Source organism: Hippopotamus amphibius, chromosome 5 (assembly GCF_030028045.1).
Source record: "Hippopotamus amphibius kiboko isolate mHipAmp2 chromosome 5, mHipAmp2.hap2, whole genome shotgun sequence".
NCBI lineage: Eukaryota > Metazoa > Chordata > Mammalia > Artiodactyla > Hippopotamidae > Hippopotamus > Hippopotamus amphibius.
This window is the reverse complement of record NC_080190.1, coordinates 131,089,823-131,107,719: the sequence shown is the minus strand read 5'-3', so window position 1 is coordinate 131,107,719 and position 17,897 is coordinate 131,089,823. Positions and strand designations below refer to the sequence as shown.

At 31.2% G+C, this 17,897-nt stretch overlaps 1 protein-coding gene across 5 annotated transcripts in view; it reads left to right on the top strand.

Moving 5' to 3' along the window:
- TRIQK (triple QxxK/R motif containing) overlaps positions 1-15,668 on the top strand; it is a 94,581-nt gene extending 78,913 nt beyond the window's left edge. For all 5 annotated transcript variants that reach the window (XM_057736628.1, XM_057736627.1, XM_057736623.1 and 2 more), the window contains 2 exons: positions 7,234-7,319; positions 12,495-15,668. In XM_057736628.1, coding sequence (XP_057592611.1) covers positions 7,234-7,319; positions 12,495-12,608 — 200 coding nt within the window. In that variant the 3' untranslated portion in view covers positions 12,609-15,668. The remainder of the gene's footprint in view (positions 1-7,233; positions 7,320-12,494) is intronic.
- Positions 15,669-17,897: the final 2,229 nt, after the last annotated feature.

Below are 17,897 nucleotides of genomic sequence, written 5' to 3'. Positions count from 1 at the left end.
TATTTCTTCCCAAAAATGATCTTGGATTTTACATGCAAAAGGAGAAGCTTTATAATGAGATATTAACAAAAACACAATTTATTAAGAATCTGATTGTATTGAAGGAATTTTAACTTTGAATGTCATGATTTCAGAGAAATTTTCTGTTTGTATTGGCAATATCAATAATGCAGTCATCTAAATATATGTTTATTATTAAGAACTATACACAATGGATAATAGAATCTATATTCTTACTAAGCCATAAAAACAGTTTTCCATATCATGGAATTTTTACTAGAATATTAATTTTGCAACTTTATTTTAAACATACAAAAGTGGCATTTTATTAGTATAAATATGTCTCATAAGTTTAAGGTATAATATGTAGTTATTTTAGAGAAAATCAAACAGAATATTATGGCTGTTTTGATGGAGGTAATTGAGATTGAGGATTAAGAGTGACATTTGTCATCATTTATCAACCTGAACATTACATTTATTCCCATACTTATTTTTTGGTTTTACAGTATCAAGAAAATTCTATTACTATAAATAAATAGTTAAAATAATAATGTAACTTTTTAATAGTATAGATCTAGCAATTTAAGGATACTCTTCAACTAAACTGAACACAAATCTCAAGAGAAGAGTAGTTAGAAATTTTATTGCAGAACTAAAACATAGGTATTATCTAAGGACAACTTGCAGTTTTTATCATGAATATAAAATTTCAGTAACCAAAGTATAATAGTCCTTCTAACTATGCATGTGCCTTTCACTTTTTATTGCAAAACAGTTAAGCTATAATAAGAACATGCATCAAACAGGGATACCAGTGTCTTGTCTAGCATTTTTAAGGAAAAATACATCTGTGCTGCAATAGTATATTTACTTGTATAATTCTTTGTCTGCAGACATTTAAAGGGCTGAATTATTAAAAGTCAACTGTATAGAAACAACTTTCCTAACCTGTGACACATGTCCAAGAAGATCAAATATAAGCATAGCAAAGTCAAAAGAGATAAACAACACTAGCACTACAAAGCAATGCACTGTTTCTTTCCATTATGTTAGAATGTGAAATGGATTGTGCATGTTAAAATTTTTTAATAATGTAGCATATGTTTGAAAATAGGAAATTGAATAAAATATTGATTTGCATTAGACTCATACAGGTTAAATGTGTATTTTGTAACCTTTTGGGAAATTATTGATATACCTAAGAGAAATATCAAAATACAATACATGATTTAAATGAAATATTAAAAAAAAGTTCAAATAATTCAAAACAGGCATGAAAAGTGAAGCAGAAACATATCAAAGGAAACAAAAACAAAAATAAAATGGTAGATCTAAATAAAAATACATTAAAATTTCATTAAATGCATATGGTCTAAACATATCAATGAAAGGACAGAAGATTTTCAGGTTGAAATTTTACAAACTGACCTAAATATAAGCTGTAGATAAGAAACTCACTTCAAATAGAATGATATTAAAGGTAAAAGGACAGAAGAGAAGCGCTTCTTGAATGGAAAGAAGCACCTTAAAGGTCTGCTCTTCTATAAAAGTAAGAACAATGGCAAAACATTATCAAAATCAACTTTTTCAGAAATCTATAAATTAAGAAAAGTTTTCAAACAGTGCAGAGAGTGTTTATTTGAGAAAAACAGCTAACTCTAAGAACATCAAGCTTTGTTTTGTTCAACTTGCCTTACTCCCATCTTCCTCTCCTCAGCCTTGCAACAATAGTAGTCATGTAAAACAGCAGCTTGTAGTCACTGGAGAAGGCAGAATGGGTTTGGAGCTACCCCAAATCCCATCCTCTGAGAACTGTCACTATTTGACCTGTCTGGGAGCTCACTGAAAATCCCCATTCTCAGAACTTGTCTTTATTTGACCTGAATTTGAGCTCATTCTGTGTGAAGAGTCATTTTCTGATGGCATTTGGCAAAAACAATCCATGGCAAGCATTTAACATCACAGCTACCTGAGGCAATATTACTAGTTGGGGCTAGCATGAGGCTGACCTAATTTTTTTTAAAAAACTGAGCAGTGAGATGTTCATAGTGTCTTTTAAGATCCCCGGCATAGAGTCTTGGGAATCTAGAAAGTCATGAACCTGTGCAGGGCTTTGCATGTCCAATAAAGACTTAGAAAGGCTGTAAGTTCTCACTTCTTGCTGACCTTGAGGAGGCTAGCAGGAAGTGAAGGCTAAGGCAGAACTATAAAGCCCTGTCAAAGTATGGAACATCTCTTCAACAAACCTGGAAGATTTACTGGTTCAAGACATTTAAGAATGTATCTGTCCCATTATTAAATGAACATTAAGCTAAATGATTCCATATGACAAAGAATACAGACTCTATAAAAGTCACTAAAGAAACAAACAAACACTAACACCAACAAAAGGAGAACAAAGAGCATCAACAATAAATCCTTGGGGAGATCTATTTTGCAGAGTTGCCACATTACATCATTTAACCTTTGCCGCATAATGTTATTTTGTAGAAAACTGTTTTCTACAAAAAATATGAAACACACAAAAAATAAGCAAATTATGGTCCATACACAGAAAAAGTATAGAAGTTGTCTCAAAAGAAGCTCAGACCTTGGACTTCCTAGGCAAAAACTTTAAATCAGCCATTTTAAATATATTCAAAAAATAAAGAAAGCCATGTCTAGAGAATTGACATATGAGAATGGTGTCTCAACAAATAGAGAATATTATTATAGAAATGTAAATTATGTATATAAAAATAGAAATTCTGGACTTGAAAAAATATAATAACCAATATAAAAATTTCACTAGAGGAGCTTCACAGATTTGAACTTATAGGAGAAACAGGGAACATGAAAAGAGGTTAATTGAGATTATCGAGTCTGAGGAACATGAAGAAAAAGTAAAGAATGAGATTCAGCAAAAAATGAACAGAGCCATAAATGCCCGTAGGACTCTATCCAGCATACCATTCTATGCATAGTAATAGTTGCAGAATAAGAGGAGGGAGAGAGAGTGTCAAAAAGAATATTTGAAAAGATAAGTCCAAAACCTTCTCTAATATGATGAAAGACTTTAATTTATATATCCAAGAACCTCACAAAATTTCAAGTAGGATAAGTTAAAAGAGAACCACACCTGGCCACATCATAGTCAAACTGTTGAAAGTCAAATATAAAGAGGGGAATCTTGAAAGCAGCAAGTAAAAAGTAATTCATTATATATGATGTAATGAAAGCAAAAGTGTCAACCAAGAATTCTATATCCAGCACAACTATCCTTCAAAAAAGGGAGCAATCAAGATGTTCTTGGATAAACAAAACCAGATAATTTGTCAATAGCACACATGCCCTACAAGAAATACTAAAGGAAGTCCTGCAGGCTGAAATGAAAGTACATACGGCAATAACTAGAATCCACAAACAGAAAAGATAAGCTAACACCAGTAAAGGTAAGTGCATAGGTAAATATATATCTACAAGTTTTTTTTGTGTATAACTTTTTTATTCTCCTTACTGACTTATGAAATGCTGATAAAGCAGTACTTAGATGGAGACTTATACCTGTTAATGCCTATACTAATAAAGAAAGATTTCAAATCAATAACCTAAATTTCTATCTAGAAAATTAGAAAAACAAGAGCAAAATAAACTCAAAACAATATGAAGGAAGGAAATAAGAAAGATTAGAGTGGAAATAAACAAAATCCCAAAAGAAAAACAGCAGAAAAAAATCAACAGAACCCAAAGTTTGTTATTTAGAGTGATTAACAAAATTGAAAAAATTTGGTTAGACTATCTAAGGAAAAAAAAAAAAAAACAAATTACTACTACTGGTAATAAAACAGGGTACACTACTATCAACCTTACACATATAACATGGCTTATAAGGGAATACTATGAACAATTGTACACTAAAAATCTAGATAACCTAGATACAACAATACCAGGTGCTAGTGATGATGCAAAGCTATCAGAACTCTTATCCATTGCTGGTGGGAATGCAACCACTCTGGAAAATGGTTTGGCAATTTCTTACAAAGTTAAATATATACTTACCATATGACTCAGCAATCCTACCCTAGATAAATGAAAACTTACATTCACATAAAAACCTGTACACCTGTGTTTATAGTAGCTCTTGCCATGCTTGCCAAACACTGGACATAATCTAAATGTACGTCAGTGAGTGAATGGATAAACAAGCTCTGGTACCTTTTTATGATGGAATACTAATCAGCAATAGAAAAGAATAAAATTCTGATACATACAACTTGGGTGAAATTTAAAGGCCTTATGCTGAATAAAAGAAGCCCTTGTCACATTATTACCACATTATTGAAAAGACAAAGCTATAGAAATGGATAATATATTAGTGGTTGCCAGGAATTATGGGTAGGAGGGGGGGCGAGTATAGAAGGATAATGCCAGGCAGTTTTTTGGAATGATAGAACTTTTCTATATCCTGATTGTAGTAGTAATTACATGAATCCATACATAAACATTAAAGTTCATAGGACGGTACACCAAAAGGAAAAAATATTAACTTCACTGTATGATAATTTAAAAATAAAATATAGTGAAATAATATAATAGGATTATATTGGAGGGAGGAAGTATAAATCAGTTCATCAGAAAGTGTGGAGATGGGGCAGAAAGCTTTTGTTACTTAAATCGTGTCATAGGAAATTAAAATACAGAAATGTGATGAATGTGTTATTGAGAAGAGAGAAATGAGATGATTGAGGCCCCACATCATTGGCTTTGTAGGCTTGAATTTCTCTCATATAAAATGTAATGAGCAATTGCTAAATTGCTACTTTGGTTATTGTGTTACTGATATAACCCAAATCAGATCCAATTGTATTTAGAAACTGTCTACAATAAAATCTAGATTATATAATTTTTTTTTTTCTCCCCCAGGTTTAAGTACTCAGAAGGCAGGAGCTTCTTATTTTATATATACTTTTTGACAATCATGTGGGCATAGGTATTTTTCTTGAAGCCGTAAAAAATTAAAATGTTAAATATCTCTTTGGGTATAATAGAGAGATCTGGTTTTAGTTATAAAGAAATTAACAGGTGCACCTGTAAACGTTTTTACTTAGTAGACTGAAACCACATTTGCAATATATACTTTTGGATGTCATAGTCAGCAAGGAGAATGCTACATTAATGATAGATGCGCTTTTTGGATTAGTATGAGGTGTGCAATAATTTTTAAAACCATCTATTTATTGTAAATACAACTTCAAATGTTCATACCGACTTTAATATAAATCTAAAAGTATTATTCTTTAAGAGATTATAGAAGTTGAATTAAATAGAACACATTATTTAACCAATGGCAAGTGAAGTAGAGTGATAAAATCTCACTTTAACATTGAGTTTTTAGGCACACTTGGATCTGTTTTATGACAGAAACATCATCTAGAATATTGCATATGTCTATGAAAAGCAGATTGGTTAAAATAATCCTTTTTTGTTTGTTTGTTTACTTTGTCCCTGCTGTACCCAAAGTTTATTATAGGGCATATATAACATAAGAAATGACTTCTTGGCTTCAAATCCATAATATTGAAATTTCTTTTTAGATTCTCATTAGAGACTTGCTTTGTAACCCTGAATGGAGACATTTGATGTGTCACCAGTTTCATTGTTCTGAACTGTTTATATATCTCAGCAGGAATAGTGCCATGAATAGTTTGACTATTGAGATGTGAAATCAGAGTGAACACTTGTCAAAGTTTTTGCAGCAAAATTAAATGTTGCTAATTTAAAATGGGTCAGAGTAATATTTTTTCTGTATTTTGTTCATTCCATAATTTAAATTTAGATCATTTGATATACATTTTTACAATTGGCTCATTTCTGGATCATTAAACCCGGTCATCAAATAATATTTATTAAGCTTCTGCATACTCATAGATCCAGAATGAGTGCTATACTATTTCAGTTAAGGAAATAGTATACACACTTCTTTAAAACAAAAACAAAAACAGCTCTCCAGCCAACAAATACTTTTATGTGTCTAATGAACACAAATATAGTATTTCTTCATTCTCCCATCCATTTGTCTCACTTCTCCCTGGCATTTCTAATTCTAAAAATCTATATAGAATTTTAAAGGTACTTTTGAACCATTAGCAAACACATTAAGAAATATATTGCACATTAAATTTTGATGATATACTTTAGATAAACTGCTTTCAGATTTACTTCACAATTTGAGGAAGATGTGGAAATTAAAGTTAGTAGTTGTATTATTTTGATAGACTACAGGGGTAAGTTTTGGAAAGTAATTGATCATTGAAAGGAGATGAAATAAAATAGAAACAACAAGGCCTAATAGGAGAATATAAAATAATTGCAGAGATATATGGTCAAATGTCAATTCCCACTCAGAATGACATGATTATATTTAAGACTCATTTGACCAAATTCTTAGCTAAGAGTGGTTAACAGAAAAAAGTATATTATTCTAGTTAATGCTTTTGTTGTTGTTATTGTTCATAAATCTATTTTCCTCACAGACTGTGTAATAGTTCTTTTGTTACTCATTTTTGGGGTCACCAGATGGTATACACAAAAAAGCAGATTTGGTGACACTAACTCAATTTTGTTCATTTTTGGTTGTTAAATGTGGTAAAAAAGATTGAAACTAATGTCTAAATATAGCTCTCCTACATCATTTATCTGACCTTATTTATTCTGTCCTCCATAGAGAACAAACAAAAGTTAAATATTTTTTTTCTAATTTATTCAGCAACTGAAAGTTAATTACTTACAGATCAGTCTTTAGTTCCTTACTTAGAGAAAACTTGAGGATATTTCTCAAATTAGTTATTGAATAAATTTCCAATGAATTGTTATTCTTCAATTATGAAGACAGAGTTAACCTTACCTATTTAATGGGATCTCATGTATATTCATTTATTTCCACATTTGTCTCCAGATGCTTCTAAAGCATTTGCTTTACTCTCTTTGCTTTAAACATTTTATTCTCTAAAATAATGTTTTATCTTTGTTGATAGTCACTGCACAGCAAATCAAAGATGTCTGTCAGGTCTTCTTCCTGAAAAAGAAAGAGAAGGAAAAGTTGACCTTAGGGTGACAAGTTTATGGTTTCTATAACTGGGAATTACTTTGCAACTTTGTGTCCCAGTTTTATTCTGTTTAAAGGTTCTTTGACATTTCAGATGCCTGTTAAACTTGAATTATAGCTCATTGTCTGAAATTATTTCTTTCTAGGTAAACAGGATTATAAAAAAACCAAACCGATTTTACGAGCAACCAAATTAAAAGCAGAAGCAAAGAAAACAGCAATAGGCATAAAGGTACCTGTATTCGATAACTTTAAAATTTGATATATTGCATGCTATTTCATTTTCTAAAACTGGATTGCATAAATGTTGGATTCTAAATGTTTTATGACATTTCAAAATCTAAGTTGAATGCTAGAATTAAAGGCTTTTTATAAAGAATTTACTTAATTAGAAACATCCTTCCCATTCTTAGATTTTATCAGGTCTTAGAATAAGACCTAATGTCACTTAAGAGAACCAATTACACTTAAAGTTGCAATTTACTTTATTTCTAACTGCTCTATTTATTGTTCAAACACTTCAGTGATATATGTGGCCTGGATTGAAAACTTTTCTCACTTGCAGTAAGTTTCATTTTATGGTTGTTTAAATTTTAATTATAATTGTATATACTTAGATCATTAATATATGTAATTTTATTCATGTATTATTTTTGTTGTCAGTACTTTATGATGAAATTATAATGATGTTCCCAAACTTGTTCTTTTAGAAAACCGGTGTTTTAACTGGTTAAGAGGGATAAAAGCAACTGAGAATGATATTAGCAGATATTAATCCAATGTGCTAGCACAATGAAGTTCAACAAAATTACATTTACATTATTACCCATGTCAACTCTGCCAAGTGTTTAGAGTCAAATTAAATTATAAATAGAAAAATTAATTTGATGACTCTACTGTCAAATGTGTAAAATTAAAGTGACTAGTACATATATTTTATTTAAATATTAAAATGTTAAAAGGAGATTTTGGTTTTTATCTGGCAGATGAAAAATCAATTTTTCTAAGTTATAGCTTATAGCAAATGCCAAGGTATTACTACCAAGCTGTAACAGCTGTTGAACTGCCAGATGATATATTTGGTTGTCTTCCAGAATTTGCTATTATGATCATGAAACACTGCCTTCTTTTTACTCCTGATTGCTGATTTTGATCAAGCATTGCTGTGTGCTGTGGTATGTTTTCATAACACAGTCTCCTCAGTTAGTGCTGTGTCAGTATTTAATGAAAAAAAAAGTGAATTGCCTTTTTATTTAAAAGGCAGATGATTAATCTTTTGAAGTTTTCTTCTAATTTCATGTGAAATTTCATTCATCTTTAAAACTATTTCCATGACACAAACTTTCTAAAACCAGTGCTTAGTTTCTTATTTTGCAGTTAGTTACCTGATGATTTTCTCTTGTAGTGAGAGCATTGTCTATCATCTTCCAGGAAAGCAATATGTCACTTACTTTTATCTGTCACAATACAGTGCTTTGTTTTTGTTTTTTTGGGTTTGTTAAAAAAATACTGAGATAACACACTCCACTTGTGGCACAATATAATGAGCAGCTATAAATTAGAATTTGAAAAATAGTGCAGCCATGCATTTATTGATATATACTACTTTCCTGTATACATCCTATTTTTCATTTGCTCTTGTAATTTTTGCTATAGTTTTAACTCGAGGAAATAACCATATTCCTATTACAAGTCTATCTTATAGTGCAATCTAATGTCTTTTTAAAAACAATGTAGAATTTGTTTATCTTTCATGAGAAAAAAATTGTTCTTAGGTTTCATTTGATTTAACGGATGTACAGAAAAGTTTCTGACATCAGAAACAACTCCTTTTTAATAAACTAGAATATCATTTTGATTTGTAAACCTGTGAAAAACAAAAACCTTAGCTTTAAACACTGTTTACTTTGCTTGAAAATTTATGTGAAGAGCCCATTAAAATGATAGGAAACTTTTTAGAATCAGACCCATGGAGGTGTTTTACATTTCAAATCTGGCATACTAATTAGTTTGCCCTGTCAAACTTTGATTGCCTTGTCATTTTAGCATAGTGTTTTAAATAACGAAGTTTCTTTCAGCAATTGCCATTTAATGCTATTTAATTTCCCCGGTGAGTGATTTTACCCACATTGATAATGTCAGAGAAGCAACTAAGGACTAATGAACATCAAACATGTTTGACTCTTATCTAGTTAATACAGGATGGCCATAATGTTATAATATTTTATCACTTTACTACATATTTTTAGAATGAATCATAGCTATGCTCTTAAAGTAATTTAAATCTACAGAAAATATGAACAGCTTCACGGAACAGAAAAATAACAGCAATGATAAAACTGAACACAAAATGAAGAGGCCTCGAATCACATGCCTCTTACTGTTAGTATGATTTAGCTGGGTCTAAACTGGCACATTTGTAAAATGGACGTTATGCCATTTACCTCACAGTATAGTCAGAAGAGTTAAGACAATGAAAACACTTAACATAAATATTTCTCTGAATTAACTATTACTCCTTTGCATAAATAAGACTTTCCTTGAATGTTTGCTATTGGCCTAAAGATCCCCTACTTCAACTAAGTCTGCATTGTGTAACCATACTAATATTATAAAATGTTCTTAGTTTTCTTATGAAGATAGTATTATGGATATTATTACTGTAAAGTTTTCAAAACATTACATAATTTTCATATACCTTGTACATAAATTATATAAATCTGATTTAATCCTTCATTATTTACTTAGAAATTGCTGTGAGTATTACAATGTTGTAAAACCTGTGAAAAGGAAGATGAAAAAGACATAATTGTCTTGGAGGAATTTCTACAAGAAATCACTTCCAGATTTCATTAGCATGTAAAATCAACTGTATTGATTGAGAAATCATGGATTGGAGATATAAAAATTACCCAATAGGGTACTTACCCTCAGGGGCTTCTAGGGCTTTTTTATAAATGTATGTTTAGTGATAGAAAATTTCAGGGAATAGTAATGATTCAGAATAAGATATGAAAATAACTGGTTCAAAATGTGGAGTTAATTTCTATTGAGAAACTATTTTTAGTTCCTGTCTCTTACCAATATAAACAAAATGTCATAATTTATGGCCCTGTAATGAGAACCACCTAAAAAATATTTGCTATTTGGTTGCGGTTCAATTGGAAGATTATTTTTCAAGAATTGCAATATCAGGAAAAAATTTTTTAGAATGCAAATACCTGTGTTTCTCAGTATTTAGGAGGAAAAAGATAATCCATATTTGTTTATTAAGTAGTTTATTTGGGTTTATTTGTAAAGAGTAATAAGAATAAAAGATTAAGGATAAAAAATTATTTATCTGTTAAATAAATGAAAATTCAAATATCAACCAGATCCTGCTAATAACCCCTTGGGATGAGCCAGCTGGAAGCATTATTTTTGTTCTTTTTGTTATTTCTGACCTAAAACTAAAAATGACCAAGGGTGAGGAGAGTCATAAATGCCTGTAGGTCTCTAAATTATAGTTAGTGTGACCAGAATTCTGAAAGCAGTATTTTCAAATTTTACCATAGTTTTAACCCTCCAAACATTCAGACCCCACAATACTTACCTCCTTAACAGAATAGGGACATTTTGAAAAAAATTATTTGCTGTACCTCCTCATCCAATACTTCTTAAGCCTTACCCCCACACCATAGTATATTGAATAGACTTAACTGAATTAATGGAGCCTCTGAAGTTGTATTCTATGAATGTTCTCTGCTTCCTACCCTTAAACCCCTTTTTCATGCCTCTGGATATTCTGAAAATGTACAGTGAAGATGATACAGAGTTGTTTGAAAGGATAAGAAGGAATTGAAAAGCAGCAATTAGAGGTGATTATCAATGAAATGAGAATCACAGCCTCCAATCCAGAGTAAAAACTTTATTCCTACGTTAAGCTTATGTGAATGGTGACTGCTGTTGAACAGTTTTGTTGTCCACTATACAGAACAGATGGAGTTTGCAGTTGTGTGTCACTTGTTTATTACATCCTCTTAAAATTAGTAGCTGTGTAACCAGATGGGTCTGGGAGCACAGCTGTGGATACAAGAAAATAAATGAAACCTGTCTGATGCTGCCATGCCCTTTTGAGATGCCAAAGTATTCCAACTGCAACAGATAAAAATTCACTTTAATTTGACATTATATTGATAGAGTAGATTGAGAAATCAAATCTTACAAAAATAGTTGACACTAAATCTTTCAACCCCATGGTTTTTATTAACATTTATTTTTTATAGTTTGCAAATCTAAAAAAAATAATTATAAAGCTAAAAATCTGTATAAAATGTCAATTTGTAATTTCAACATCCAGGTAAAAATTACATGTTGATTATAAACCAAATTTATTTTAATGTTTTTAAAGTTTATTAGGTAGTGTATGTTGAATTATTAATTCTGTATTCTTATGAAATGTAAACTACATTTGTGTACGTGCCAATAAATTTCTTCTCCATAAAATAATATCAGGAGGGGTGTGATATGCAAGGGAGAATTAGAAGGGAATATTTAAGCCCTTTAGGATACTGTACTGATGCTATTTATTCTTTTTTCTGTTTAGCCAAATGATATGTTAATATTGAGAAAATTCCTTCATGATATATATATATACACACACACACACATATATACACACACACACACACATATGTATCCATATGTGTATAGACTTTTTGAAAATAATATGATTTTTGCCATTGTATATGTGGTAATTTTTTGGCTATTATTTCAACATAACTGATTAACATAATCCACATCAAATCACCAAATGAAGTATCCAGGACCATCCTTCATAGTTGTGATAATTATACTATATCATGTTTCATGAGCCAAGAGTACTTAGTTTTATTCTGCCACATTGTAAACTGTAGAATTTAGAATTTAAAAATGAGTTTTAACAAAATAATATTTAATAAGGATTTTTACAGAGACATAATCTAGAAACTGGTTATAATAGTTTTTTTCCCATTAGAAAAAGGAACAATAATTTAAAAAAGAATCTGTGTCCAAATGCTATAGCTAATAATACATGTATTGAAGCAAGAAATAAAGTTAAACATACTCAAATAGAGAAAGACAAACTGTGTAGGCACAAACTACATTCTTTTCATCCAACAGTTTGATATCTAAACTATGAAAATATATTAAAATTATAAATGTTAATTTTACTATTAGAAAATCACAAATTAAATAATACTGATGTACCTGCCGTTATAATATGTATTGTCAAGCACAAAAGTTTTTTTGCTTAATGACAGAAAGTGTTAAACAGAAAGAATGTGATTATTCATTCTAGACTGTGGTTTTTTTGTCTCATGAAGCTGATAACGTTAACCAATCTCATTTCATGAATTTCAAATCTACTTTTTTTTTCCTTCCCCAGGAAGTTGGCCTTGTACTTGCAGCTATACTGGTCCTCCTACTGGCTTTCTATGCTTGCTTTTATCTCAGACTGTCCACAGATGTTGACCCTGATCTGGAACCAGATGATGATTAGCTGAGCAGCAATCAATGCATGAAAAGGAAATAATTTTATAAAAGCACCTCTAGGGACCAATACTTTCTGAAGTACCGAGACAGCAAGATCTTGAATTTTTTCTGGTGGTATTTTCAGTTTGCAGAAATATCTTTTTAAATGTTGCATAGGATATCAAGAAAAGAACCTTACCTATCAATGTAGGATGTGTGCTACTGGATACTTTTATAAATCTTTCTACTTTGACAGGTAAACTATTCATGGTGCATTTAGATAAAATGGAAAATAGATCCTAAATTCTTCAGATGTCTTAGGCAATTTATGTGTATAACTCCATCACTTACAGATTACTAAATCTATTTTTGTTCCATACTCATCATAAGTAAAAGTATATATCCTCACTTACAGAAACATTCTCTAGTCACATTCAGAACCTAAGAAGGAATGAAAAGTCATGGAAAATTTTTCATTTTACAAAGAAGCCCTGCTTTCTTTCCAGACGTATTTTATATCATTAGAGAGACTATCTGCACATACATCTACAGTAATCTTTTTCCTTCTTTGCCAACTGTTCAGTGCACATGTGCTCCATCAGAAATGGCACCTGGATGACAGAAGCTCAAAGAGTTACATATGTCTGTAAAATAGAGTTCCTTTTCTGTTGAGCTGTCTGAACTGGTGTAAATAGAAAGTTCAGTTGATCTTGATTTTAATTAACTTATTACTCTATTAATATAAACTTGGAATTCTATTTTAATTATGTTGTTCTGGCTGCTTGCAGTATCAGTTTGCCCCTCTTGTTAGGGAGATATGTAACAATCTGTCGTCTAATTGTGCAGTCTTTTTCACACAACAGTAATAGCAGAAGTCCTGTCTACTCAGAATCATTTTCTTGGGTTGTCTCTTATATCTGAACAATACAAATCTGTTTTATGAAATTATATTTTGTCTCTTGGGAATTAAATCAATTAGAACTCTTTCATGAAAAGTAATAGAAGAAAATATGTCATATTACTTGCATATGGAGTTTTTCATTTATATGATTTTTTAAGGTATTTTACATTTGTTGGAGTATCATGACTAATGTATTCAATATTTTTTGCTGGTAAAGGAATTTTTAAATATTTTTAAAACACATGAATACATAAAGCTTAGAACATGGAAAACATGTGTGTCCATAGCAGAGTTGTTAGTTACTACCTTAGGTAAATATGTATAGAAAATGAATAGTTTGCAACATGTGCATAAGGTGTTTTATAGTAAATACATTGTATTTCTAAAGAGTAAATAAAATGTTGATTGTTTTCATACTCCCCAAGAGAAGAAAGTATTGATAAACATCCTAGATAGTCTTCGGGACTTTTGCAGAGAGTTAAAAGTGGCTGTCTAGCATTATGTTCCGTAGAATTTATTCAAGTAGCATAATTTATTTCATCAGTGTGAAACAGGCAAACGTTACAGTATCCTCACAGATCATTTATGCCAAGCATCTGAGGGCAAAATTTAACCAGTGCTATTTACTGGATTCTTCCCCTTGAAATCACAAACTTTAAGAGACAGACCAAGAGTTCCTATATGCTCACCACAGTGGACAAATCCAAGTGGCATTTTTAGGAAAGGTTGCAGCATTTAATGCCATGTGGTATGTCTGTTTGTGAAGTGGGTGGCAAGGGAATATCCAAGCTGGCATTTTGGATATGATGGGTCTTTTACTTTCCTGAGTGACACGCCACATGTCAAGAAATACTGCTTTCCCCCACTCCTATCACATTTACGTGAACAATCTTCATTTAGTTATTTCCCCTCCCATCTGGTGTTAAATACAGTCTTATTAAATAAAGATTATTTCTAATTTCAGTGGTAATTTAAATGCAAGGATATGTAATAATTGTTTATTAGATACCTATCCAAGTGAGATATAACAGAATTTACGGTATTTAAAACAGATGATTATACTCTTGGAAATGTTTGAAAATTCGTTACCCTGAAAAAAAGAAAAGAAAGAAAAAGAAAACTTTACTATCCTATTCTACTCTTCAGGTATTCTTTGGGGGAAAAATGTGGTTTCTGATAGTAATGACTATTAGCCTAAACACAGTATAATTATAGGCAAATTTCATTACCTAGTGTTATCAATACACTGAGTCTATGGCTCCATTTGTATGACTGATTGACTTATGGTAAGTCCCGAAGGCTAACTCTGATTTTAATAAATAGCAGGTAAAGTGAGACAATGTATGTTTACAAAACACTCTTTTCATGAAATGCATATTTTTCAAACTCACATTAACTGGGAAGCAGCCAATCCTCTGCAGAGATATTCCAAGTTGAAGTCTGGTTTGAATCTTTGAAGACAGAGAGGTGATATCCGGCCTGCAGTTTCAGGGCAATACACTTTTGAATAGTGAGTGGTATTTGGTATAAATCTGAGACTGGCACCAGACAGATTTTAGGCACGGGTTTTTCCCCTTCCAATAATTCGCTGCTAAGAGTAATTTAGAAGACAAAAACAAAAAAACTTTAATGACTTTTCAGAATGTTAGAGTCTATCTGTTAACGTACTCTTTTTGCAGAAGAAGTTTCAACTAATGCAGCTGGACTTAACGTACAGCCTATGGAACACTGTGAATGAAGCTTGAATGGTTGCTGGTTCTTATCTTGCATGCAAAATATAGAATATGTAAATTCATTTCAGAAGAGATGTTGTAAAAATATAACCTCATCTAGAATTTCTTTTAAAACAAATGTACTAAAAGCCTATTTTAGTATCAGCATGAGGTTTGTTGTTGTTTTAAGGTGACAAAATACTTGAAGATTTTCTAATCTTTTTCAATTTTTCATAAAGGTAGGAGAAATACTCCCATCCCCACTGATGATTACAAATTCCTGAAAATATATTCTTATTCATTTCTGTAATTCTAGTAGTGTAATGATCTGCACATATTTAATAAATGTATGTTAAAATTTAAGTTAATTTCTTTTCATCCTCTCAGAGCCTGGCACAGTTTTTGCATGTAATAGATGATCAAAAATTATTTGCATTTAATAAATAAAACAAAAATCACAGTATTGATCAACTCAGCATTTAGCATTTATGGTCTTTGGTTGTATTGGGATACATGTACATTTAATCCTGGTTCTCTTTAAGATCAAGACGACTAGCATTAAGTTTGTTACAGAACAGACACATTGCTCTTTTCTAGGAAAGCAAATATGCTATTTTGATCTTAGTATTGTTAAAAATCATACTAGCTCTTTTAAATTTAACTTAGTCTAAATCTTCACTCCCATTGAAAATAAAACTAAATTTTCATTATAATGCTTACCTTTATGTGAAAACTAAAGTGCTATATTTTCCAGATTCTAAAATTATATAATCAATAATTCAGTAGATCAGGTTATACTTTAGATAAGCTTCAGAAATAAACTTCTAGAAATTAAACTTAAATTTTAAATTTTAATGTATTTCATCCATAACATGAGGTTACTGAGCCAGAGACTAAGATAAACTTTTATTCTCTTCTTACCAACAATTAGGTTTCTTTACACTTACCGGAGGATTCTCTGGTGAGATTCTTACCACTTCTCCCTTAGCAGCACTGCCTTCTTTTATTACAATTGCTCCAATGCAGCCTGGATAGAATGTTTGCTAGATTTTGTTCCACTGACACCATATCTAAAATCAGTGCAACCTACAGTAAAAATTGTAGCAGATAAATTCGGTGCCTACAGAAACACTTTACTATTTTGTATAGGTTTTAGCCATACAGGTAAGTACAGAGGGAACTGGGAGAGCTGCTTAAAGAACTATACCAGTGTGGAAATATCTATAGTAGGTCAGTAAATGTATTTCAAACAATTGAATTGCTGTCATATTCAGCATTGTGCCTCCTTGTTAAACAATTTTATTTTTTTATCCCTAGCAACAGACATGAGATCCTTTTCTCAAGAAAAATAAGATACTTTACACGCCAGAAGATTTTTTGATGACAGTACCCCCTCCTATTCTTCATTTTTAAAACAACAACCAAATTGGTGGGGAGGCAGCCAAAATTTGAGGTACCAATGCCTCTTGAACAGATGTCGCACCATTATTTTTTAGCTCGTTTAGATGAATAAACATGTTAAACTGTGAAGTATTACATTTTAGATTTTTTCATTAAAAAAAGAGACAATCTGTTTACTGTCCTAATTGAGACAACAATCCTTGTGGTTGCCAGTTTTGGCAGTCATAACAATGAACTATAAATATTTGGACCAACCAAGTAAATGGTGGCTATAAAGGCTATAGCATGTGTAAAGTTCTGTTTTCACGGGCACCCATCTTAGTATGGCATTTTTTTCTGACTTCTTCAAATACAATTGTTTGTGTAAATCTGAAGTTTCATGGTAAGCCTAAAAGAAATTGATTTCAATATCTAATTTTGTTCTAGTTTATCATCCTTTTCAGTGTTCAACTATCCATCTGCTTGTAACAAATTGCTTCTGCAGTTGCTCTATTGAATGTGACAAGGCAGGTCTTCATTGGATTGCCTTCTCTGTACATCCTAGGATAATACAAAATTCAGAGGTTTTTTTGTTATTGTTGTCCTCATATTTACAAAGTGAGGTTAAAGATAATTTTAAAAGTCTCTTAAATTGCAGCAGTTTTTTAAAAGAAGGGTTTATAAATAAACATGGCCAAATATAACTCTTGCTATAATGACCCTGAGATGGATGTCAGAGTCTTAGCCCTTATTAGTATGCTTTACGTAAAATGAGAGTGTGGGAGAAATTGGTGGACCAAAAAGAAATAATCCGGACATTAAAAACATTTATTACATTCCTAAACATTTGTGATCCAGATAGTGCGTGTCCTTCTAGGCATCTTTTTTGAGTCCTTTTGCTCACATCGAAATTCTTGGCAGTCTTGAACATTCCTTCTCTGTTTGTATGACCCTCACTTGTGCTTTGTAATACTTAATTTTGTGCTTACTATATTAACTGCCTCTGTCTACTGTTTTACTTAGAATCATCATTGATCCTCACCTGTTTTTTCTACTATCTTACTTCTTACCTGCTTTCTTTTTTATCTGTCACTAACCACATGCATTACACAAAACTAGAGACAATAGTACAATGAACCTCAGTCTACCCATCACCTGGATTCAACAAATACTAATATTTTGCCACTGCTTTATATACTCCACCCATTTTCTGTAACTGAGATATTTTAAAGCAAAACTCAAATATACTGACATTGTACCTGTAAATATTTCAGTGTGCAACCCTGAAAGAACTTTGATATTTGTTTGTTTGTTATTTGTTAGG